General features: G+C 42.9%; 1 protein-coding gene across 1 annotated transcript in view; it reads right to left on the bottom strand.

Annotated features, from left to right (window-relative positions):
- The window catches only part of LOC129701584 (serine/threonine-protein kinase 32B-like), a 276,952-nt gene that overhangs the window by 67,294 nt on the left and 182,667 nt on the right, over positions 1 to 26,991 (bottom strand). The window contains 1 exon segment of the mRNA XM_055642860.1: positions 3,971 to 4,008. Coding sequence (XP_055498835.1) covers positions 3,971 to 4,008 — 38 coding nt within the window.

Genomic DNA, 26,991 nt, shown 5'->3' with positions numbered 1-26,991 from the left:
TTGTCCTTTTGCTGCAAATTTTTTATGTGTCATTACTAAACTTCTCAGTTGCTCATTTATTTGAATCTTTCCTTCCTTTAAAGGAGATGGTATTTTGTGCTATCTATTGAAGAATATAGATTACAACTGTTTGAAAATAAATCTTGCCCATGTTGAATACCAAATGCAAACTGATCTTTTGTTTTCTGAATTATTTTCCTTCTGGCAATTCCACTGACTTACTACTCCTAGTAACTTTAATGAATTGTATTCATCGAGTCGAAACAATCACTATTTTCTTCAGAGTAAACACAAGAACCATTGCTTCCTAAATGTCAGCGTTATCTTTCAGTGGTCCTCGGTGACCTGTTTGACAGGTGAAGCGCAGCTACCCAAGTCTAACCACCAGCATGTTCCCATGGCAATAGCAACTTCACCAATGGGAAATGTGTTTATTTTCTTATCTGGGGTATTTTTCATTGTACACAGAAAGCCTGGTCAAAAGAGTAGGATAGAGGGATTCCATTGAATGGATTGGAGCAGAGGAAACCACGTTTTCAAAGCCAATGACTTTCCTTCAAATTAATAGTCAAATCACTATCCTTGATCCTGGTGTCTGTGCTGTCACCCGAAACCTCTGAGCTGCCATCTCCTTACCCTGACCCTGTCACCTTCACCATTCACCCGTGGTAGCCCAGCATCACCAGAGGTCTGTCCACTGTTTGCTTCATCCTGCTCCTTGGACATCAGCATTCATGCCTGCTTGTGCTTCCCAATTATTTACATACAAACACACATACACCATCTTCCTTCAAACCCACACACACACGCACAAAGCGCCTGTGCGGGAGATCATTGCCGAGCAGCGTTCGTGATAAACTTCAGCCGCAACTCAACCGCAACCCTGGCTCCCGTCTCACGGAACTGAGAACTCCAATGCCCCGTGGACCAGGATTGGGAGACGAGGTGGAGGGGGACGGAGACGGCAGCGGATGCTAGACCGAAAAGAAGAACCAGGGGTCTTACCTTCCGCGCCCTTGAGGTCTGCTGTGGGAGGTGCCGCCTGGGGAACAGGGGCTCAAGAGGGCCAGGTGTGGAGAGGGACATTAGTTCATGGGACGACCAGATGGAGGCGACGGCTGCAACGTGTTGTTGCCAGCTGCAGCTGGGACTGTAAAATGGTGCCAAAATGGCACCTCTTACCATTAGACTCACTGGACTGTTCTGTACATTCTGTACTAAACGGGGATTGTGCTTATGTACTTCTTTCCTGTAATGGACCAACCGGAACTGCATGGAATATGTGGCCTAACCAAAGTGTTAAAGTAACTGTTAAGTAAAGTAAATGTGGCCAAAGCAAAGTGCATCATAACTGTTATACTCAACGTGGTCTTATACTCTTTTACTATGGAAGTGCAGGTTTCAGTATTCTTGCAGTATTTAACCTTCATAAATTAACACAAGAAAAATCTTAATGCACCAATAGGTCCCTTGTGGTCAAATTTGTAAATTGTCAGGATGCTTTGCCAGTGCTCTCCACTAACATTGTCAATGCTTTATGCAAGAGTTTATTTCATCTAAAATGTGCCATGTCTCCGTATTACACAACAAATATAAAACATTTTCATAATAATTTATCCATGGCAACCTCTTTTGGTTCTGTATCCTCATCATTATTTTATTGCTAGAATTTGAATATTTGTTTCCAAAATATTGTTGTCTAATAAATATCGTATAAATTTGTTATACGTTCCTGCTTAGAATTTAGTTTGGTGTGGTCTTGTTCTAGTTTGCCTTGGTACAGGAAGGAACTGAATTCACCTTCACATAAAAATTACATCCTTGCTTAATGTGTTAACATTTTTTGATGATCTGTTACTTTGCCACTGGCCATTTAGTTTGAGAAGAGCCAAATCACTCAAATCAACCAAAAAAAACCAGATTGGATTTGCTCGGGTGTATATGTACTTGCTAGACTCTATAATGCCTTTTATGCAATTCAGTGGATTTGCTCTGGATTACGATTCAGCTGTAAGAACTGCATCATTAATTGCAAACTCGAATGAAAATGTACGTATTAGGAATAAAAACTGATTGGTGCCATTTTAGCTCAACCATGATATCACTATTCAAAATACCTCAGAGATTTTATAGAAAACTGTAGCATGAAATGTTGACTGGAAATACATGAAAAACAAGTCAGAATTATAAATTAGGGTTTGGTTCCTTTATAACAATTCTGGAAAACAATTTTAAAATGTTATGCTTTCTGCCTTGAAGTAAAATAAAATCACATAGTGGCCATTAATTTCACTTTTTTTTCTTTACTTCAATAAACTGTATATTAGATGCAGCCAATGCGGGGTTATTGATCTGAGTTTAGGATCATGTTATAATCTGGGTCCAATTTAGAAGACATTCAACACATAACTATGTGACAATGCATTAAAAAGTAATTGATTCAGTTGAGAGACAAGGGATTGCAAATGCTGGAATATTGAGAAAAATACAAGTGCTGGAGTAACTCAGCAGGCCAGCGGCATCTCGGGAGAATAGACACAAAATGCTGGAGTAACTCAGCAGGACAGGCAGCATCTCTGGATAGAAGGATTGGGTTACGTTTTGGGTCGAGACCCTTCTTCAGTCACGAAAGAGGGAAACGAGAGAGATATGGAAGGGTAAGGTGTGTGTAATGTATATAATGTAAATGGTGTAACCTGCCTCCAAGTTAAAGGGGGAGCAGTGTAATGTGTATAATGTAATTAGCATATGTTATGTCTTGTGCGAGGGGACACATGGCCTAGAAGAGACTCATGGTGGCGTCCAGCAATAACGAAGCTTGTTAGTTTACTCCTGTATCTGAGAGTTATTTTGAGTCAGTTCCAAGTGCCCAAAATACACTACAGTGTGAAAATGAGAGATCAAAGGGGATGGAGATCAAAGACAATGTAGAATAGGTCATTGTTAGCTAGGGGAAGGTGACAATAAGGCATATAATGTAAAATTTAATGAGGACAGTCAGACTGGTCAGAGAACTAGGATGGGGGAGGGATGGAGAGAGAGGTAAAGCCAGGGTTATTTGAAATTAGAGAAGTTAGAGGAGGGTATGGACATACAAAGGAGCCTTCTTTCGGCGGAATTCCTTCAGAACGTTGTGTTTTGCTCAGTATTTGAGACAGCATTTATGACAAATGTTGACATTTCTCAGAAGTTTAAGCAGCATCTAGGGAAAGTGAAATATTAATTGTTTCAGCTCAAAGCATTAATCAATTATGATGGAAGTGCATTGCCCTAAAATATTATCTGTTGCTCCCTTTATAGATGCTGCCTCATATCCATGATTAGAATCTGATGAAGTAGGAGTTTTAGAAGTTTGATCTTTTTTAAGGCAAGGTGCATCACGAAAGACGTTTTAAAAAATATATAAATCTAAAAATATAATTTTAAATAAAGCACCAACATGTTCTGTAGTTTAAATGCTTATAATAGGACACTGATGCTTTCTCAAAGTCTACAAACAAAATGCTATCAATTGATAACATATCACTTCCACTCTGTTGACTAGTCACTAAGTCTCTTATGTAGTGTAGGAGAGAAAAAAACTAAGGAGACACAAACAAGCAGTCAAACACATAGGTCGGAAAGACAAATCTTGTAAGAAAGCCTGTAAGAAAGTTAGAATGCCGTAGATAAATCCAATATTATTTTGTTTATTTAATGCTGTATGACTCCAATATAATTACCCAATGTTGTTATTCAATTGAGAAAAAAAAATATTAATATGTACAGATTTATGAGGAGATTTTTGATGTTGAATTTGAAATAAAGATTGAAATTGGATCTAGCAATAGTAATAACATTGTTTGAAACAATGTTTAGATACTTCTGTGGGGCAATTCATATATCATCAAAACCACTTAATAAACATAGGGAATCTTTAGTCCAGACATGAACACTTCCAAACCAAAATAAACAGGTATTAGCAACTTACCATGCTCATCAAGAAGAATATTGTCAGGTTTGATGTCCCTAAAACCAAAATGGAAACAGAGTTTATTCACACAGAGTTTCTTAATTATGTTCCTTAATTACATTTCTGTTAATCTCATCTATACAGTGAAAGTAATGAGAATCCATTATGTATTATACCAGATTTGAAAATATTACAGAAAATTGCAATAGTGTTTTGGGTGCACTTGATATTTCTCCCATGGAATTGACTTTGAAGCATTTTTTTAAATAGACTGTTTCACAATCTATTCCTATCTTACGATATAGAATTGCTTTATATCAATACGTTTCAAAACAACCTTTTGTTAATGAATACAAATCTTTTCTGGAAGAATAAAACAAAAGTGCACATTTAATGAAATATGTATAAATGTTGAAAGATTCCTGATAACAGCAAGTCCTTAAGAATGGTGTTCCCTTTTCTCACCTTTAGAACGTTCTTCATACCCAAGCCTCCTTTATACTAAAGGCAAGAGGGAAAAGATTTAATAGGAACTTGAGGGGCTACTTTATCCACACAGAGGGTGGTGAGTAAATGAAACGAGCAACCTGAGGAAATGGTTGAGCATGTACAATAAAAATATTTAAAAGACAATTGGACAGGTGCATGCATAGAAAAGGTTTGGAAGGATATGGATCAAACACGAACAAATGGGACTAGCTCAGATATATATATATATATATATATATATATACAGTATGTCAAACAAACAAACAATAATGTGTAGGAAAGTTCTGCAGATGCTGGTTTAAATCGAAGAAAGAAAGAAAATGCTGGAGTAACTCAGCGGGACGGAATGAGTGACGTTTCGGGTCGTGATACTTCTTTCTTCCTTCTCATTACCCATTCCTTCTCTCCAGGATGAAGCGTCTCGACCTGAAACGCCACCCATTCATTCTCTCTGGATAAACAAACAATAAAAGTGTAAAGACAAAATAGAAAAAAATAATGCCCCTAGTCTATGTAGTTTGGAGCTTATTTGGAGGTTGTAGTGTTTAATTGGGGTTGTAGGGAAGAAACTACTCCTGAACCTGGACGTTATAGTTTTCAGGCACCTTGTTCCGAGGGCAGCAGTGAAATATGTGGCCAGGGTGGCTTGGGTCTCTGATGATGCTGGCTGCCTTTTTGAGGCAGTGAGTCTTGTAGGTCCCTCCGAAGGTTGGGTCATCAGTACCCATGATGGACTGGGCAGTGTTCACCACTTATTGCATTCTTCTTTGTTCCTTGGCGTTTGAGTTGGCGAACCAGGCCGTGATGTAACCAGTCAATATGCTCTCTACTATACCAGAGACTACTCATTGACATACCAAATCCCCTTAATCTTCTAAGGAAGTAGAGACACTGATTTCATCAACATGCTGGGTCCATTACAGATCTTCAGAGATATGTACATCCAGGAATTTGAAGTTTTTGACTCTCTCCACCACCATCCCGTCACTGAAGACAGGTTTGTGTAGTCTCGTCCTTCCTCTTCCAAAGTCGACAATCAGTTCCATGGTTTTATTAACATTGATAGCAAGGTTGTTGTGGGGGCACCATTTGGTCAGTTGACCGATCCCCCTCTTATACTCTGACTCATGGTCACCAGTAATTCGTCCATCAATAATGGTGTCATCAGCGAATTTGAAGATGGAGTTTCAACTGTATCTAGCCACACAGTCGTGAGTATAGAGCTAGTTGAGCAGGGGGGCTGAGCACGCAGCCTTGATGGTTATCGAGAAGGAACTGACGCTGCCAATTCATACAGATTGTGGTCTGTTGATGAGGAAGTTGAGGATCCAGTTGCAGAGGGATGCATTGTGAAGACTAAGTGCAATACACTGGGTTGGAAGAAGTGCTAGTGAATCACTACTTTACCTGGAATAATTGTTTGGGGCCTTGGATGGTGAGAAGGTAAGCGGTTGAATAAACAGATGTTGTATCTTCTACGGTTGCATGGGAAGTTGCCATGGGAAGGGGATGGTTGGCAGTTGGTGGGTAGTAATTGACGAGAGAAAGGATCAGGTTGTCACAAAGTAAGCAGTCCATCCAAATGCAGAAAGAGGATGAGAGGAGAAGAGGTAACTGGCCTCTTCTGTTTAACATCTACATGCTTCCACTGGCTCAGATCATGAAAAACATCAAAATATGTTACCATAGTTACGCAGACGACACACAAATCTACATAACAATATCACCAGTAGACTATAGTCCAATACAAGCACTGAGTAGATGCATTGAGCAAATCAACGATTGGATGAACCAGAATTTTCTCCAATTAAACAAAGAAAAAACTGAAATAATTGTTTTAGGAGCCAAGGAAGAACGATTAAAAGTTAGCACCCAGCTTCAAATGGTAATGCTAAAAACAACAAACCAAGCCAGAAACTTAGTAGTCATGGACTCAGACCTGAACTTCAACAGCCCCATAAAAACAGTCGCAAAGTCAGCCTACTATCACCTAAAGAATATATCAAGGATTAAAGGACTTATGTCTCAGCAGGATTTGGAAAAACTTGTCCATGCATTTATCTTCAGCAGGCTCGACTACTGTAACAGTGTCTTTACAGGTCTCCCTAAAAAGTCGATCAGACAGCTGCAGTTAATTCAGAACTCTGCTGCTCGAGTCCTCACTAAGACCAAAAAAGCAGATCACATTACTCCAGTTCTGAGGTCTTTACACTGGCTTCTTGTCTGTCAAAGAATTGATTTCAAAATACTACTGTTGGTTTACAAAGCACTGAATGGTTTAGGGCCAAAATACATTTCTGATCTTCTGCTTAGCTACGAACCACCCAGACCTCTCAGATCGTCTGGGACAGGTCTGCTCTGTGTCCCCAGAGTCAGAACTAAACATGGAGAGGCAGCATTTAGTTTTTATGCACCACATATCTGGAACAAACTCCCAGAAAACTGCAGGTCTGCTGCAACTCTCAGCTCTTTTAAATCTAGACTGAATACTTTTCTGTTTGCTGCTGCCTTTCAGTAAACAATACAATTTATTAATTACCTATACTGCACTGTAACTTCTCTTCCTGGTTCTATTCTATTTAAAATATTTTATTTGATTGCTTTTAATTTGGTAATTATTTTATCTGAATAATCTAATAATCGTTTTACATCTAAATGTCATTTCATATGTGTTTCTTTCCAATGCTTATAATGTTTTATGTAAAGCACGTTGAATTACCTTGTTGTTGAAAGGTGCTATACAAATAAACTTGCCTTGCCTTGCCTTACCTTGCCTTGTCTTGCCGGCATGATCTTATTGGAGCTAGCAAAAATTGCAAAAGATGGGAGAAGGAAAAAAGATTGATTTTCCAAAACTTGTAAATAATCTTCATTCTATTATTTGTTTAGGACACCTATCTTGAGATAATTGAGGGAGAGGAGGGACCTGCCTTTAAAATCTTGAGATAATTGAGGGAGAGGAGGGACCTGCCTTTAAAATCTTGAGATCTAAAATCTAATGATCTTACCCATACTAAAAGTATAAACCATTCACCAACTATCTTCTTTGCCTTGCTTGCTTTGTAAATTACAAAGTTACGTTAAATATATTCAACCTTTCAAGACACAGAGGCACTTTAAAAACCCACAGGTGATGCCTGTCAGAATCATTTAGGTATGTGTGTAATTCAGCATAGATATTTGTCAGTTTAAATATGTTGCAGGCCAATGCCATATTTCTACTGAGTGCTATTTCTGAGCACCAGACTTTTTTTAGTGAACATCTTCTGCAAGAATAGTAAACACAATGTGACTTGCACTCCCTGGAGATATTAAACCTGCAGAATTATGGCTGTTTGCAACTCTGAGTTTAATAGGTAAAAATTGGATGTAGTTAAAAGTTGCTTCAAAATGTTTTACTCCTGTTCAGTCGGTCTGTTGCTTGATTTTGAGCTGCTGTCAACTCTTTTTTATTTCTGAAAATGCACTTTCCAACTAAATGTGTAATCTAAGTCAATTTGTGTTTTCCTGGGTTTATGCAGATAGATACATATTACACAGCAGTGAATCCAATTTATTTAATGCCTCACTACAGGACTAAGCAAGTAGTGATATGGTAGGGTAGTAATTTTACTAGTTTGACATGGTGTTAGTATTTGGTTTATTATTGTCGCATGTACCGAGATACAGTGAAAAGCTTTTATTTGCGTGCTATCCAATTAAATCCGATTATAATAAACATGAGTACAATCAGGCCATACACAAGTATAACAGTACAAAGGGATAAGTACCAGAGTGTGGAATATAGATTACAGATCCAGAGAAAAAGTCCAATGTCCAAGTAGGTTAGAACTACACCTTAGCTCATGGGAGGAACATTCAGTAGTCTGATAACAGAGGGGAAGAAGCTCTCCCTGAATTTTTGTCTCCTCTGCCCAGAGAGGAGAAGAGGAAATGACTGGGGTGAAACATGTTTGCTGCATTCCCAAGGCAACATGAAGTGTAGATGGAGTCTACGTTAGGGAGACTGGTCTGTGTGATGAGGCAAACCATAGCCCCATATTCAGATGGATTGAGTAATTCACATTGCAAGTGCCTCTCTTTGGGACATCATCCAAGTTGGTGCACACTCGGAATGCCTGGAGAAAAATAAAGTGCTTAACATCTTGGATTATCTTTGATTATGCAGAACAAAAATACACAGTTATAAAAACTGAGGAAATGTCAATAGTAAGGCTCAGGGGCTTACTGATAATTATGATTTGAGAAAGAATTGAGAAAGAAGATTTGAGAAAGAAGTTTCATGGAAGAACAGGGATAGACTCCCCTCTCCCTATACCTGCAGGCATGGAGATTGGAGGACAGGGCTGTTAGTACCAACAAAGCTAGAGCACCCCAGTGATCTTAGCAGGTCAGGTGGTCAGAATCAAATGACTGCAGAATGTGCTTAATACACAAAAGGACACAAAAGGCTTGACGTGCATATCTCTGAAAATCTTTCCTGGACCCAGCACATTGATGCAATTATAAAGAAAGCCCATCAACGCTTCAACTTCCTGAGAAGATTGTGGAGATTTGGTATGAAAGAGAGGATTTGCTTGAACTTCTAGAGGTGTACTGTAAGAGCATATAGACTGATTGCATCACGGTCTGGTTCGGCAACTTGAATGTCCAGGAGTGAAGAAGACTGCAAAAAGTTGTGAAAACTACCCAGTCCATCACCGGCTCTGACCTCTCCACCATTGAAGAGATTTACCTGAGTTGCTGCCTCAAAAAGGCAGCCAGCATCATCTGAGACCTACACCACCCTGGCCATACACTCATTTCAAACCTGTCATTGGGAAGAAGGTACAGTAGCCTGGAAACTCTAACGTCCAGGTTCAGCAACAGCTTCTGTCCTACAGCCATCAGGTTATTAAAGACTGAAATTTCTAAATAAGCTCTGAACTATGATTGTTATAATCGCATTATTATTTTTGTTTATATTTTAGGCATATATATATATATATATATATATATACACATACATACATACATACATACATATATACATACATATATATACCCATTGGGTCCCAGCTTCACACGGGAGGGCTGGTCCTCCAATGCAATATTCCACCTCTGCACCAATCCCAATATTGCTGGCCAATGGGGGGGGGGGGGCTTTCTGGAGCGCTAGTATGTGTGTTCTGGGTCAAAGTGACTGGTTTCCAGAGGGCTACTATGGGCATTGTGGGCTGAATGGATTCTTCGGCTGGCAGCTCAGTCACTCAGCCTGTTGTGCGCTGAAGGGACTGGTTTTTCAGAGGGCTAGTATGTATGTAGTATATAGTATGCTAGGCTGGTGGGCTGGCAGCCCAGTCACTCATGGCTGGTGGTGGCAGTTCACTCAGTCGCCCGTCCTCCCTTCACCCCCCACTCTGCTCCATACCATTCCCCTCCCACACACATTCAGTCCATCTACCCTCGATCTCCCCCCCCCATACACTCTTCGTGGCTCTCCAACAGTGCAACCATTCCTGCCTATTAGGTTACTATTGTGATGAAGAGCACGCAGGCATGGCAAGTGGAAAAAGGATTTTTTAAAGTTTAAAATGTGAATGACTTAAAATATAACAACAATTTAAATATTAAATGTCGATGGTTTATGCATGAAACCTATAATGTAGCTACCTCAATCCCACTAACCACGCCCAGTCATCTCAGTATAACTGTGATATCTTCCATTTGCTCCTCCCTTGGTTCCAGTATGCCTGAAGACTATGTGCCATCATTACTGGGACGTGTTTAACATGTTTTGTAATAAAGAGTTAGTAAAGATCACAGTATGTCAGACTGGCTCCTTTACATGGTGTCAGTAAGTAAAACGCACGCCTCCAGTTTATCGGGTTTTATTTGCCCCTAGTTCCTCAGTGATTACTCTCCATTCACCATGGCATTCTCGTGCCGCAAGCCCTCTCCCCTTGTCTTCGATGCTGATATCGTGGAGCGATGGGCTACTTTCGTGTTGGACTACAACCACTTTATCAACATCGCTCACAGGAACGACCCTGATGCGGTCAAAGCCTCCCTCCTGCTGAACCTTGCCGGTCCTGATGCTATGAAACATGCTCAGACCTTCACCTACAATCCAGCGGTCCTGGATGACAACGACCAAGTCGTCGAACCAGCAGTCTGCCAATGACCCGGTGTGTCTTTTACGCAAGTTTGTGGAGATTTGTGACTTGCCCTCTAACCGTATATTGGAGCAGGCTAGATTCCTTACAAGGAAACAGCAACCTGATAAGCCTGTTGAATGTTTTATCACTGACCTGCGCTATCTTGCTCAGCGCTGCCGTTTTGAGAATATGCGGGATCAGCTCACCAGAGACATTTTGGTCACCGGCACGCTTGGCCAGAAACTACGCGTAGAGCTGCTGCGCAGACCAGATCTCACCCTAACTGAGGCTATGCATGCATGTCGTATAGCTCAGGTGGTTGAACCGCCACATGGGCAGAGGGGATCTGATAATCAGACTGTTAATCTAACTGGTGTTGCTTTGCCTCGTCGCAAGCAAAACAACGCTCGCCCTGCACCGTGGTTGACCTATGCCGCTCGGGTTCCGTTGGTCAAGAAGTGCCCCAACTGCAATTACGTTCACTCTATGCAGTCCCAATGCCCTGCATTTGGGAAAGCTTGTCATTTCTGCAAGAAGATGAATCATTTTTCAGCTGCCTGTCGCTCCCGTGGGAACGTTCCCCCAGCTCCGAGACAAATTTTAAACAACCTTCAACAAGCTGATAACGAATTTGCTTCACAGTCTTCTGTCGGCACTGCCATTGACTCTGAATCCAGCATTTCCATGGGAGATGCCAGTGTTTACACTCTCCTTCATAATCAATCTCGCCTCACCGACCCTTCTGTGCTTGTCACTATCAACAACAAGTCCTTTACTGCCAAGCTAGACCCTGGTGCCAAGGTCAATGTTATGTCAATATCCCTGTTCAGGAAGATAAGAAATAATGAGCTGTTGACTGCTGATCCCTCCATATTACGTGCTTATGGGGTAGAGGAGCTAAAACCTGTGGGGACGGCTACCTTCCACTGCTGAAGAAATCTTCATGTGACCTATCTTTCTTCATCCTTGACTGTGACTGCGTGACCCTGCTGAGCAATCAGGCATGTCAGGATCTCGGGCTGGTGTCCTTTGACCGTACTGTTCATGAAGTGCGGGCAATGCTGGATCCACTCTCCGAGTACCCTGACCTATTCAACGATGAACTGGGCAAGCTGCCCCTGGTATACAAGATCGCAACTGACCCGTCGGTTACACCAGTGATCCGGCCTCCACACAGGGTGTCGTTTGCCATGAAGGGCAAGGTCGAAGCCATGCTGAAGAACATGGTTGACATGGGAGTACTTGCAGCTGTCAGTGAACCCACCGAGTGGGTCTCCACATGGTCGCAACCATGAAGAAGGGTAAGAACGAGATACGGGTGTGCATCAACCCCAAAGACTTAAATCTGGCAATAAAACATCCTCACTACCCTATGAGGACTGTAGAAGATGTGGCTGCCCAGGTCGGCCAGGCCACAGTGTTCTCTGTCCTCGATGCCAGGAGCTCATTCTGGCAAATACCTCTAGACAAACGCTCCTCAGGCATAACCACTTTTGGCACCCCCTTCGGAAGATTCAGATTTTTGCGGATGCCGTTCGGCATCAACTCTGCCAGCGAAGTGTTTCAACGTTCCATGGAGCAGCTGTTTGCTGGCCTGCCGTGTGCCATTATTGTGGATGACATAGCATAGAAACATAGAAATTAGGTGCGTGTGCCATTATTGTGGATGACATCCTGGTCTATGGTAAGGATGCTGCTGAGCATGACCGCAATCTCCGACGGATTCTAGACCGCGCTCGCCAGGTCAACTTGAAACTTAACCTGTCAAAGTGCAAGTTCCGTGTAGCTGAAGTATCCTATGTTGGCCACATCTTCACAGCCCACGGGCTGAAACCTGATCCGCAGAAAACCAATGCTATCACCAACTTTCGACTTTCTGATCGTGTACAAGAGGGGCACCGAGATGCATGTGGCCGACGCGCTGTCCCGGGCCCCCCGGTCCTCCTACGAGCAGGAGGATCTGCAGGTACTCAATGTCAACTTAATTCCCTCTAAACAGCTGCAGTGCCTGGTTGAGCACACCGCCAACGACCCCGACCTGCAACAGCTTGCAGCTGTCATCCAGCGGGGGTGGCCCAGCAGACGCACCTCGCTGCCTGCGGGTGCTCACCCTTTCTTTCTGGTCCGCGATGAGCTTGTGCTCCGGGACGGCATCGTCATCAAGGGTCACAAGGTGGTCGTCCCTGCCTCCCTATATGACTCGTACTACAAAGCTGCCCACATGGGGCATCCCGGAGCTGATGCCACCATCTCACATGTCCAGGAACAATACTACTGGCCCGGCATGGCCAAGTACATTCAAGCCCGGGTAGCTTCCTGTCCTGAGTGCAACACCCTGGCCCCGCATCAGCAACGCCAACCATTTCTGCAGCAGCCTGCGCCTGACTTGCCCTGGACCTCGCTAGCTGCCGACCTATTCGAATGGCGAGGCAAGCACTACCTAGTGCTGGTTGATTCATACTCCAACTGGTTTGAAGTGGACCTTCTCCCTGCCATCACCTCTGAAATGGTTGTCAGTAAGCTGCGCAGACATTTTGCTCCTTTGGGTCCCCGGTCCGCTTGCAGACCGACAACGGCCGTCAATTGACCAGTGCCGAATTCCAGGCTTTCGCTGTGAAGTGGAACTTCACTCACTATACCAGCAGTCCCGACTACCCGCAGAGCAATGGCCTCGCCGAGCGAGCTGTCCGCAGTGCCAAGAATTTGCTCGAGCAGTCTCGCCTTTCCAATGGTGATTTCTACCAGAGTCTACTAAACCTTCGCAACATCTCACGGGACTCTACCATGCGATCCCCTGCCCAGCGCCTGATGTCCCATGTTCTTCGCCCACCGATGCCGATCGCCCAGCAATCCCTTGTAACTAAGGTCCTCCAGCCTGCCGCCGTCCAGCAATGGATTGCCCACAAGCATGAGATACAGCGCCGCTCACATGACAAGTCCTGCTGCCCGCTCTCACCACTACTGCCTGGCCAGATCGTTCACATGCAGACCGTCACCGGGTTCTCCCGGCTCGCAACCGTTGTTGGTGTGGACGATTCCCCCGGATCTTACCTGGTGGACTTTGATGGGACTGTATACCGCCGAAGCCGCCAGCACCTGCTGGCCGTTAACGAGCCTCAGCCTCCTTCTGCGGATCCCTACGCTCCTCCGTTGCGTTTCGAGCCTGTCATCTCTCCCTACCCCGCAGATAACTGCTGGCCCTGGTCAGTTTGTTTGCCACGTTCTCCTCCCACTGCTCTTCCTGGTTCCGATCGACTTATCTCATCCCCTGCACGTTCTCCTTATCCTCCTTCTTCCCCGTCTCCTCCTCCTGTCTCGCCCGCCCCGCTTGGGTCACCTCCTGCCATCCCGGTTGGGTCTCCACTGACTTTCTCCTTCCCGGCTGCTACTGCTCCGCCTCCTCTTTTATCTGGTGGGGAGGGTGATGGTGCTGTACACACACGCTCGGGTCGGGTTGTCAAACCTCCTGTTCGCTACGGTGATTTTGGTTAAATTCGCATGTGTTGTATAATCACACTGCCACTGTTATAACTGCAATTTTAAATTTCTAAGGGAAAGGATGTAGATGGTTTATGCATGCAACCTATAATGTAGCTACCTCAATACCACTAACCACGCCCAGTCATCTCAGTATAACTGTGATATCTTCCCTTTGCTCCTCCCTTGGTTCCAGTATGCCTGAAGACTATGTGCAGTCATTACTGGAACGTGTTTAACATGTTTTGTAATAAAGAGTTAGTAAAGATCACAGTATGTCAGACTGGATCCTTTACATGGTGTCAGTAAGTAAAACGCGCGCCTCCAGTTTATCGGGTTTTATTTGCCCCTAGTTCCTCAGTGATTACTCTCCATTCACCATGGCATTCTCATGCCACAAGCCCTATCCCCTTGTCTTCGATGCTGACATCGTGGAACGATGGGCTACTTTCGTGTTGGACTACAACCACTTTATCAACATCGCTCACCGAAACGACCCTGATGCGGTCAAAGCCTCCCTCCTGCTGAACCTTGACGGTCCTGATGCTATGAAACGTGCTCAGACCTTCACCTACAATCCAGCGGTCCTGGATGACAACGACCAAGTCCTCGAACCAGCAGAGTCTGCCAATGACCCGATATGTCTTTTACGCAAGTTTGCAGAGATTTGTGACTTGCCCTCCAACCGTATATTGGAGCGGGCTAGATTCTTTACAAGGAAACAGCAACCTGATGAGCCTGTTGAATGTTTTATCGCTGACCTGCGCTACCTTGCTCAGCGCTGCCGTTTTGAGAATATGCGGGATCAGCTCACCAGAGACATTTTGGTCACCGGCATGCTTGACTAGAAACTACGCGCATAGCTGCTGCGCAGACCAGATCTCACCCTAACTGAGGCTATGCATGCATGTCGTATAGCTGAGGTGGTTGAACCGCCACATGGGCAGAGGGGATCTGATAATCGGACTGTTAATCTAACTGGTGTTGCTATGCCTCATCGCAAGCAAAACAACGTGCGCCCTGCACCGCAGTTGACCTATGCCGCTTGAGTTCCGTTGGTCAAGAAGTGCCCCAATTGCAATTATGTCCACTCTATGCAGTCCCAATGCCCTGCACTGCTCTTCCAGGTTCCGATCGACTTATCTCATCCCCTGCACGTTCTCCTTATCCTCCTTCCCCGTCTACTCCTCCTGTCTCGCCCGCCCCGCTTGGGTCACCTCCTGCCATCCCGGTTGCGTCTCCGCCAACTTTCTCCTTCCTGGCTGCTACTGTTCCGCCTCCTCTTTTATCTGGTGGGGAGGGTGATGGTGCAGTACACACACGCTCGGGCCGGGTTGTCAAACCTCCTGTTCGCTACGGTGATTTTGGTTAAATTCGCATGTGTTGTATAATCACACTGCCACTGTTATAACTTCAATTTTAAATTTCTAAGGGAAAGGATGTAGATGGTTTATGCATGCAACCTACAATGTAGCTACCTCAATACCACTAACCACGCCCAGTCATCTCAGTATAACTGTGATATCTTCCCTTTGCTCCTCCCTTGGTTCCAGTATGCCTGAAGACTATGTGCCGTCAGTACTGGAACGTGTTTAACATGTTTTGTAATAAAGAGTTAGTAAAGATCACAGTATGTCAGACTGGCTCCTTTACATTAAAGATGAGATTTATTAAGTTTTTTTTGTTGTGTCTCTTGCTGTGTTCTGCTGCTCACTGCCTCTTGATAACACTTTGCTTTTGATATTAAAAAATACAATTTTAATATAGAGAGATTAAGCGGTCAAATTTTATCAAAGAAAATCTGAGAATTTACCTCAAAAGTCATGGAATGCAGGCCGCAAGTCCAACCTCACAGCACGCCAAGCAGAGTGCGGGCCGTAAATCAACCTTACAACACTCCAAGGAGAGTGCGGGACGCAAGTCCAACTTCACAGCACACCAAGCAGAGTGTAGGCAGCAAGCCCAACCTCACAGCACTCCAAGCCAATTTCACAGCATTTCAGGCAGAGCACACACACACACACACGCACGCTCGCACACACGCAGCCACACACACGCAGCCACACACACAGAAATACACACAAACACAAAGACACACACACACAAACACAAACACACACACACACACACAGACACAGACACAAACACGTACACACACTCACACAGACACAAACACATACACACACTCACAGACACAAACACGTACACACAGCCACGCAGCCACACACTCACAGACACACATACAAACACAAAGACAGACACTCGTACACAAAGACAGACAATCATACACAAAGACAGTCAAACATTCACACACACAGACACTCACACACACACACACTCATACACAGACACTCATACACTCATCGACAGACACGTACACAGACAGACACTCACACATTCTCACACACAGACGATGCGCACATACACATTTTAGAAGCAATAGACCCTTTTTGCAAGCATTTTTGAACCAATAGACACTTTCTGCAACCATTTTAGAACCAATAGAGACAATTTCTGCAACCATTTTAGAACCAATAGCGACACTTTTTGCAACCATTTTAGAACCAATAGAGAGTTTTTGCAACCATTTTAGAACCAATAGAGACACTTTTCAACCATTTTAGAACCAAAAAAGACACTTTCTGCAAGCATTTTAGAACCAATAGACACTTTTTGCAAGCATTTTAGAACCAATAGAGACACTCTCTGCAAGCATTTTAGAACCAATAGACATTTTTTGCAAGCATTTTAGAACCAATAGAGACACTTTTTGCAACCATTTTAGAACCAACAGACACTCTTTGCAAGCATTTTAGAACCAATAGAGACACTTTTTGCAAGCATTTTAGAACCAATAGAGACACTTTTTGCAAGCAGTTTAGGACCAATAGAGGCACTTTTTGCAAGCATTTTAGAACCAATAGACACTTACCGCATGCATTTTAGAACCCCAAAAGACACTTTCTGCAAGCATTGTAGGACCAATAGAGACACATTTTGCAAGCATTTTAGAACCAAAAGAGACACTTTTTGCAAGCATTTTAGAACCAAAAGAGACACTTTTTGCAAGCATTTTAAAACCAATAGACACTTTTTGCAAGCATTTTAGAAACATAGAAAATAGGTGAAGGAGTAGGCTATTCGGCCCTTTGAGCCTGCACCGCCATTCAATATGACCATGGCTGATCATCCAACTCAATATCCAATCCCTGCCTTCTCTCCATACCCCCTGATCCCTTTTGCCACAAGGGCCACATCTAACTCCCTCTTAAATATAGCCAATGAACTGGCCTCACTATTTCTGTGGCAGCAATTTCCACAGATTCACCACTCTCTCTGTAAGCTTCTGTAAGTTAGAACCAATAGAGGCACTTTTTGCAAGCATTTTAGAACCAATAGAGACACTTTTTGCAAGCATTTTAGAACCAATAGAGGCATTTTTTGAAAGCATTTTAGAACCAATAGAGGCACTTTTTTTGCAAGTATTTTAGAACCAATAGAGGCACTTTTTGCAAGCATTTTAGAACCAATAGAGTCCATTTTTTGCAAGCATTTTAAAACCAATAGATACTTTTTGCAAGCATTTTAGAACCAAAATACACTTTTTGCAAGTATTTTAGAACCAAAAAAGACACTTTTTTCAAGCATTGTAGAACCATAAAAGACACTTCTGCAAGCATTTTAGAACCAAAAGAGACAATTTTTGCAAATTGTAGAACCAATAAACACTTTTTGCAAGCATTTTTGAACCAATAGAGGCACTTTTTGCAAACATTTTAGAACCAATAGAGGCACTTTTTGCAAGCATTTTAGAACCAATAGAGGCACTTTTTGAAAGCGTTTTAGAACCAATACAGGCACTTTTTGCAAGCATTTTAGAACCAATAGAGACATTTTTTGCAAGCGTTTTAGAACCAATAGACACTTTTTGTAAGTATTTTAGAACCAATAAAGTCACTTTTTGCAAGATTTTAAAACCAATATACACTTTTTGCAACCATTTTAGAACCAAAAGACACTTTTTGCAGGCATTTTAGAACCAAAAGACACTTTTTGCAAGCATTGTAGAACCAAAAAATACCTTTTTGCAAACATTTTAGAACCAATAAACACATTTTGCAAGCATTTTAGAACCAATAGACACTTTTTGCATGCATTTTAGAACCACATTAAGGGCACTCACAGTTGAGTGAACATGTGTTCAGTGTTATTCACAGCTCAGAGAAACGTGACCCTCTGGCTTCCTCCATCTTGAAAAGACTGAGTGAGGCACACACTGGGTTTTATAGTCCCTCCCCCTCCCTCCAACAGGGGCAGCAGAATGGCAAATCTTTTAAAAACATTAATATCTCTCTGATTTTTCATCGATGGGAAAAATCCTCCAGTCCCGAAAGGCGGAAGGGGGCTCTGAGCGAGGTGGCCAAAAATGACGGCCGTCGGTGGCGGCATTCTCTCGGAAATCATGCCACAGTGTGCCAAAAGCGGTCATGATCAGACTTTTAGTAATATAGATATAAGTATGTGTACAGACAGTGAAAATTTTTTTCTCTTGCTTATTACATTGTTTACTGCATACCACGATTACATATTCTGTTGTGCTGCTACAAGTAAGAATTTCATTATTCTACCTGGGATATGACAATAAAACACTCCTGACTCTTGAGTAACTCATCAGGTCAAGCAGCTTCCCTGGAGAAGATGGATAGGTGATTTCCAGGTCGTGATCCTTCTTCAGACTCGACCTGAAACGTCACATATCCATGGGACCTGCTGAGTTAGTCCAGTACTTTGTGTCCTTTTAAGTAAACTAAGAGGCAATTTTCAACCTTGTCATACATGGATTATATGCGTTTGGTGGTGACATCATGTTGAGGATAGTGGAATTGGCAGAGAAATCATAATCATACTTTATTAGCCAAGTATGTTTTGTACGAGTAAGTACGAGGAATTTGATTTGCCTTTCAGTCATACCAATAAAAAGCAACAAAACACACAAAATTAATTTTAACATAAACATCCGCCACTGTGACTCCTTCACATTCCTCACTGTGATGGAAGGCGAAAAAAAAGTCAAATCTCTCCCTTGTTTGTCCTCTAGTGGTCGGGGGCCTCGAACCTTCTGTTGACGGGATAATCTTACTCCCGTAGCCGGTGGCGGGCCTCCTTGTCAGGGTGATCGAGCTCCTGCATTGGGGGGGAATCTCAGCTCCCGCACGCCAGGTGATCTACCCCGGGTTGGGGCTAGTCGAACGTTGTGCGGCTTTTGGAGCTTCCCGACTCGGTCACTCCAGAGACTGCGAGCTCCTGATGTTAAAGTCCGCAGGCCGCGGTTGGAGCGTCAATCCCAGGCGAGAAATCGGCTCCGATGATGTCCACGCCCCATGGTGGAGCTCAAAGTTATTCCTGAACAAGGCCTCCAGCTCCACGATGTTAGGCCGCAGAGCGACCGGAGATACGTTCTGGAAAACAATCGCATCTCCGGCAAGGTTCGAGATTGAAAAAAAGTTTCCCCCGACCCCCCACCCCCCAGTTAAACCAAGCCAGAGAACATTAAAACATACTGTTTAAACACACTAAAAATAACAAAAATAAAGACGAAAAGGACAGACAGATTGTAGGCAAGGCTGCCCTCAAAGCGCCACCCGGTGGAATGTTAGTTGACTAATGAAATTGATGGTTGGGAGGGGGGAAAATTGGAAGCTGAACACAAGGGAAATCCTGCAATGGTCCTGGAAGGGAGAAAATGGGTGGTGAATCAATGGAATTTATTACCACAGAAGGCTGTGCAGGCCGTCAATGGATATTTTCAAGGCAAAGATTCTTGATTAGTATGGGTGTCAGGGGTTATGGGGAGAAGGGAGGAGAATGGGGTTTTAGAGGGAAAGATAGATTAGCCATGATTGCATGGCAGATTAGACTTGATGGCCCAAATGGCCTATTTCTGCTCCTATCACTAACGAACATAAACTTATGAAGATGGTATGAGAACAGAGTAATACGAAATATGATGAATAAAGTTAAGGATCCTATGAACCCTCATTATAAGATAGGGAAACACTGCCATGGGAGGAAGCTTTTAAGGGTGATGCAAAAACTGGAATAATTTTACATTGTAAGCAGGGCAGGATGAAATGTAGACACTGCGACTGTCCCTGCGATTAGGTTGGGAGTCTTTCTACAAATTTGTCAGCTTTCCAGGCACATTAACTCAACAAATTCAGAAAAAAATATCCAATAAACAATGATAAATTGTCTGTTTTGAGATATTACCAGACAATAACAGTGCATAACCAGACCATTATAGAAAAAAATGAGAACCATACATTGATGATAGGACCCGACGGAACGGTCTTGATTAAAACTGAAACAAATAATGTAGCACATAGTATGATGTGCACTCGTAAGGGTTCCCAGAACAACAACTTGTATTTGACCTCCAAGGCATCGTTGTCATGTTAACGTTGCAGGAATCCTTTAGTGTGCAGATATGGCCATGAATAGCACGAGATGGTAAATGGCCAATTTCAGATCCAGCCACGCAAACAATGTCCACCAAGCCACCTGGGAATGTCTGGCTGTTCTTCAATGGCCATCTGAGCAGGAGGGTTTAAAATCCGCTTTCACAGCCAACTGCAAGACTACATTCTGAGGCTGACACCTGGTCAATCTCTGCAAGTTTTAAAAAAAAACTGCCATCTGCTCTGTACAGAATTGAGTCGTCAGCTGCAAAATGATATGCAATGAATTAATGGTGAACAGATGGTGCAAAATTATTGTTTTAATGATTAGTTATAGCTGCTCCAAACCATACTTGCTAAGTGCACAAGTGTGATGCATCAACAAAATCTGTGTAAAATCGCTGACCCTGAATTTCAAGACAAAGATTGAGCAGGTGGACTGGGTGGAATATTTGTTACTTTACTTGGTTGTATTCCAGGGTCTTGGAACAATAATCCAAAGAACATTCCTAGAAATTGGATTAAATTGCTCCACATTCTTGTGCACTATACAATACAATTAAAAAAATCAAGCGTCATTGGAAATAGAGGGTTTTCCATGTGTATTATGAAACCCATTGGCTCTATTGCAGTGCCTCTGCACTTCTGCTGCATTAACACAGGGGCATCCCTGCGTCTGTGCAATTGCTTCGAGCAATGTGCCACATAAGTGTGACCATCACCTCTGCCTTTTTTGTAAGTGCATATAAGCCCTGACCTGCCTGCCATCATTGGAGCTGCAGGCGTTCACAGCAAGCTGGGCTCAGATCAACTAGAACAAGGGGAAATCTCAACCCAGCTGCCTCCCCTTTCGGTAATTTCCTCTCACGAGGGATGGCACAGTGGCACGCCAGTAGAGTTGCTGCTTTACAGCGCCAGAGACCCGGGTTCAATCCTGACTATGGGAGCTGTGTGTGCGGAATGTGTACGTTCTCCACTCAACTGCAAGGTTTCTCCGGATTCCTCCCACATTCCGTAGAAATGCAGGTTTGTAGGTTAATTGATTTCTGTTAATTGTCCCTATTATGTAAAATAGATCTAGTGTATGGGTGAACGCTGGTCGGCATGGACTGGTGGGCCGATGGGCCTGTTTTCACGCTGTATCTCTAAACTAAACTAAACTAAATTAACTAAACTAACTCTCCAGTGAACCTCTCACTGAGCTGTGATGGTAATCCCCAGCCCTTGACTGCCAATTACAATCCCCCTAACTGACCTCTCACCGCCCTCTCTTGACTACTCATGCCACCCTTCTAACCGCATGTACTCCCAATCATGATTGTGCTTTTCCAGCGGACTAACCTCTGACTGACATCCCCTTTCTGCACTTCACCTGATTGCTTGGCACATTGGCCTAATCTCTGACCCATCGATTCCTCCCAGCCTCCCCTCCCTGTTAAAATAACCACCCCATCTCTCTCACCCCAGGCTGGGACACATCCTCGTTCTTTCCTGAATTCTTCAGTGTGTTCTGGATTCGTCTGATCTTGTACATGGTTTATGCAGTGGAACTAAAGGACTCAGACGTCATGTATTGCTGGGATCACCAAACAATGGGCCCCATAGCAGAAGTGTCCATGTCGCGGGGCTGCAAACTGGAAGTATCCTGAGCTAACTTTGCTACTACTATCATCTATTGCAACAAGTGGTGGCTCCCACTGATTGTCGGTGGAAGCTTGCGTCCTTTTCAGGACGGATGGTGACAGCGATGTCAACTTTGTGTCCTTTTAACAAAAGGAAGATGGAAACGAAAGAAGAAGAACAAACAATGGGCCAATAGTTTACTTTCTCATTAATTAACACATCTCAGATCACCAACCCTTCATTATCACTTTAAGCTGACGTTGCTGTATTCTGTGCAATTCAAAAATAAATGAATATCAGGCACAATTTCATTATTCCATTGGAATTATTTTGAAAATTTCAAGCAAATATTGGTTATCAAACCAATATTGGGGTATTTTTATTTATTGAACTTCTGTTTTTTGGTTGTTTATTATATTATCTATTGAGTATTGTGTTTACAAGCCTGCTGTGTTGCTGCAAGTAAGAATGTCATACTCCAATTTCATTACATATGACAATTAACCACTCTTGACTATTCCAGTGCTGCACTGTTCTCTGTTCTGCATTCAATGTTCCAATTTCAGCAGGATTGCATCTGGGACCAAGATATATGTGTAAAAATAATTTCTTCTAATGAATATTTTGCAACCAGAAAGGGAAGATGGACCTTTAATCTAATGTCTCATGTACTAGAGAACACTTTCCATTTTGCATAGGTGCCTCAGTGTAATAATGAATTGTCAGTCTGGGTGATGAAAAATCAAATGCCTTTGTTTTATGAAATGCCTTGCACATCCCTTGCAGTATCTGTCACAGCACTTCATGGTTATTGATATCTTGTGGAAACCCAGACACTGTTGCAAAATCTAAATTCCCTTTGAGTGGTTGCTTACATAAGATTTGCATGAAAAGCAAATGTTTATTGTCACATTCAAATAACTATTTTATTTTCCAGGGTAACACACAATGAAACCTGTAGATGAGTAAGCCTAAAATTCCAATGCTTCAGACTGAAAGACTGCAAAATTATATTCCAGCTGACAATTTATGGTAACAAAAGGGACCCATAATATAGGACCAAGCATTCATTTTCTCAGCAGACATCAGCAAATTAAGGAAAACGTTTGAAATTTCACCCAAATTGCTGTGATTTCCAAAGCGGTCTCTTATTGTGAAAATAGATGTGCCCCATATTTCCTGGCAATGAAGACACACCTGCGTTGAAGATGCACCCCCAATTTGAGTTGCTAAATTTTGAAAAAAGGCTGGCGGATCATAGAATTTCTCACACTCAAAAATTAAAAAATTTAAAAATTAAAATAAAGAAAGTAACAATTAAATTTGCCCAAGGCTTCCAGAGCTCCTCTATTCTGAATGACTGAATGGGTGGGGGGTGGAGGGTGATGGCAGGTGGAGAGATGGTGGGGAAAATGGGAGCACAAGAGCGCAAGAGCAAAGATCATAGAGTGGAGTGGTCAGCGGCGATGGATTACAGGACAGCGGGCAGCGGAGCTTACTCCTGTGACACTGCGAGTAACCTCAATTGGTCCCTTGATCGCGCTGGCACAGGAGCAAGCTTCACCGCCCGCTGTCCTGTTAGTCATCGCCCGCTGACCCGCTCCGCTCTATGATCTTTGCTCTTGAGCTGGTCCCCTCACTGTCCGGTCTACATTGAAAGACACGGATTGAGCAGTAAATGCCGTGCAGTGTCACCCAGCGCAGCAAGTGAGGCCATGTCCTGCTCCCGGCGGCAGTCAGAATTTAAGGAATGGCGGCCGCTCGCAACCATACAAGCTACTTTCCTCCCTGGCCACAATGCAGTGGCTCCACGCCCGAAGCGCCGCGGCAACGGTGAATGAGTGAATTGCTGGCATCATCCCCGACCCCCTCCTTCTCAACGCTCCTGCCCTCCCCGCAACTTTACCCCTGGGCAGACTCCCCACACGCTGTGAAAAGAACTTTCCTCCCCCCCCCACAGCGCTATTTTACGGCCACTTCCCACATTACAGCCGCTTCCCATCTAGCAATGAGGGATAGACCCAGCAACTGAGGGATAGCCAAGTCTATCTTTCTTGGATAACAACCTAACCTTTGGCCTGCAAGACGCAGGTAAATTTTCGTGCCTTATTTTTGGGTAAAGAATAGCGTCTTCATTGCCGAAAAATACGGTAGTTGAAATAAAGCAAACAGCTACATCATGAAACTATTTCTTTGAAATTGCTATTTCTAATCAATTATAGCTTATATTTTGTCCCTAAACCTTAAATAATCAATTCTTGTGCTATCCTGCAGTAAAATCTGAGTTTGTGGAGAGACACTGCATAATAGCTATATTGTGCCACAAAGCAACATTCAGTTAGATACATTGCTGGAAATTGCACTGAAGCTGCAGTCTCTTGTGCACACTAGTTGATCACAATAGCAGCTATAGCTACAGCTATATTGTAAGCATTCATTTTATAAGATAAACACTTCCCACTAGCTTTACAAAATGATTTGAAAACTCTGAGGCCCTTCACAGTAAATGTTAATTATACTTTGATTATATTCTGATATCCAGCTAGTTTTCACTGCAATTCTACTCCAGTAGAATAGCTGTATTTAATCCACACATAAGGAGGAATCTAATATAATTTCTAGAGCACATATTCTTGTGATAAGTGGATGTAAAACTAGGAAACTCAACCAATTTGCAATGTAGAAAAGCGCACGTGTTATACAACAAATTATATTGAATAGACACAAAATGCTGGAGTAACTCAGCGGGTCAGGCAGCATCTCTGGAAAAAAGGAATAGATGCTGGTTTCAGGTCAAGGCCTTTCTTCTCCGTCTGAAGAAGGGTCTCAACCCCTTAACATCACCTATTACTTTCCTCTGGGGGCGCTGCCTGACCGTCGAGTTATTCCAGCATCTTGTGTCTATCTTCGGTGTTCCAAATTATACTGAATGTTATCTTCTAAAATGTTAACATGGAGGACCTTTAACTGGAACTGCACCAGCTAACGTAAATGGCATGTATGGGAAATGATTGCACCAACAATATAGGTTTGCTCTCCGTGAAATACACAATACTTTGAAAAGAAGTGGGAGAGGATTAAGAATCTATCCAGCCAGAAATTAGCTGCGTAAACGTAGAACCTGTGCTTAAAAATATCTGACATATTTTCTGCCACATCTCCATATTGTGGATATGGGGACCACTTATGTGTTTATAAATTTAGTGTCTTTATATTGTGACAACATACAAAACAGACTAAATTATGGGCGTGCAAAGACTTGATAATGCATCGAGGCAAAATATAGTAATATTCCTTCAGGCTCAATGTATTACTGCACAGATAATTTTCAGTATTTTAACTTTCCAAATAATCACAAGGTACTGATTTGTGTTGTGGATGGAAGGGGGGGGGGGGGGGGGGGGGGGGGGGGGGGGGGGGGGGGGGGTGGGGGGGGGGGGGGGGGGGGGGGGGGGGGGGGGGGGGGGGGGGGGGGGGGGGGGGGGGAAGCTTATTAATTTGCAAGAAAAAATAAAAGAGTACTTTCATGGACAAGAGTAGGAAGAGTTATTCTTATTCTCAGGGGATCGGAATATGCCAAATATAGAGACTTCTAAGTGGACACAACTAGGAAGGATAAGAGAGTAAAATACACCATCCTTCTAAGGATGGCACCTTAAGATGAATTACATGGTGTGAAAGTATTTTTAGAAGCTTGAAATCTTAATCAAATTAAAAATTAGGAATGGCTAACTTGCCAGGCTTTGCCCGATTTCATCCACCATCTCCCAACACCTGCCACCCCACCCCCCAAATCTGCTCCTTTCCCTCGCCTGGGCACCAAAGGCACCTTTGTTAGATACCTAGTTATTGACTATAGCTCTGCTTTCAACACCATGATCCCATCCAGAATTATCTCCAAACTCCCAGACCTAGGAATGAGTATTCCCCTCTGCCCCTGGATCCTTTGACATTCTGAGCCACAGACACCAACCAGTGTGGATAGCTAACAATACGGCCTCCACAATAATTCTCAACACTGATACCCTTCAATGATGTGATCACAGTCCTCAATCTCATTCCAGCATTTTGTGTCTGTAGTCGGCACTGTTTTATGTTCATATTCCATGTTGCTATGAGCATATTTCATAGAGCAATCCTGACTACTATAACCTGTCCTATTCTGGATGGATTGAATGTGAGGGAACAAATGACAAAATTTGATCCCATCTCTCCTTTCCATGCTAATATTTTGTCCTTTAAAGGCAATTGAAATCAAATTTCTTCATTTACATTTCCCCTTTTACATTACGTGCCTGGGCAAACGAAACAGGCATTATGTGTTGATATCAGATGTTCCATCCATATAATTCAGCCCACATGTTGACTGCTGTGACAGGATAAACTTATCAACCAACAACTGCCCGCAAGCATGAGAACCCTTGATCGAATGTTTAATAATATGATTTCAATGATTCATTCCCACGCAATTCTACCACTTGTGATGGGTAGGCAACATAAATGATTTATTGAACTGACGTTAAGGTTTCTGAAATGTAGGTATAAAGAAAGGTCATATTTCAAAAGATAATACCATCAAGAGGAAAACTTGTTTTTAATCATATTTTACAAACTGCTTCATTCTCATTTCAGATTTACAAGTAAAATGAAAAGTGATAATTAGCACTCTCACATTTATTTAAATAGTGTCATGCAAATAGGTTGTTAATGAAATAAAACATTTTTTTCTATTTCGTTGCAATCCACAATTCCCAATGCTTGCTGGAATTCAATGGTTACCCTGCCTTAATGTAGTCTGACTATAAGCACTCGTCCCCATTAAGCTGCCCTACTGTTCCAGGTATAAACGGAGCAT

This window comes from Leucoraja erinacea, chromosome 1 (genome assembly GCF_028641065.1).
Source record: "Leucoraja erinacea ecotype New England chromosome 1, Leri_hhj_1, whole genome shotgun sequence".
NCBI lineage: Eukaryota > Metazoa > Chordata > Chondrichthyes > Rajiformes > Rajidae > Leucoraja > Leucoraja erinaceus.
Note: the sequence above shows the minus strand (reverse complement) of the source record. Positions and strands in the feature narration are given on the sequence as shown.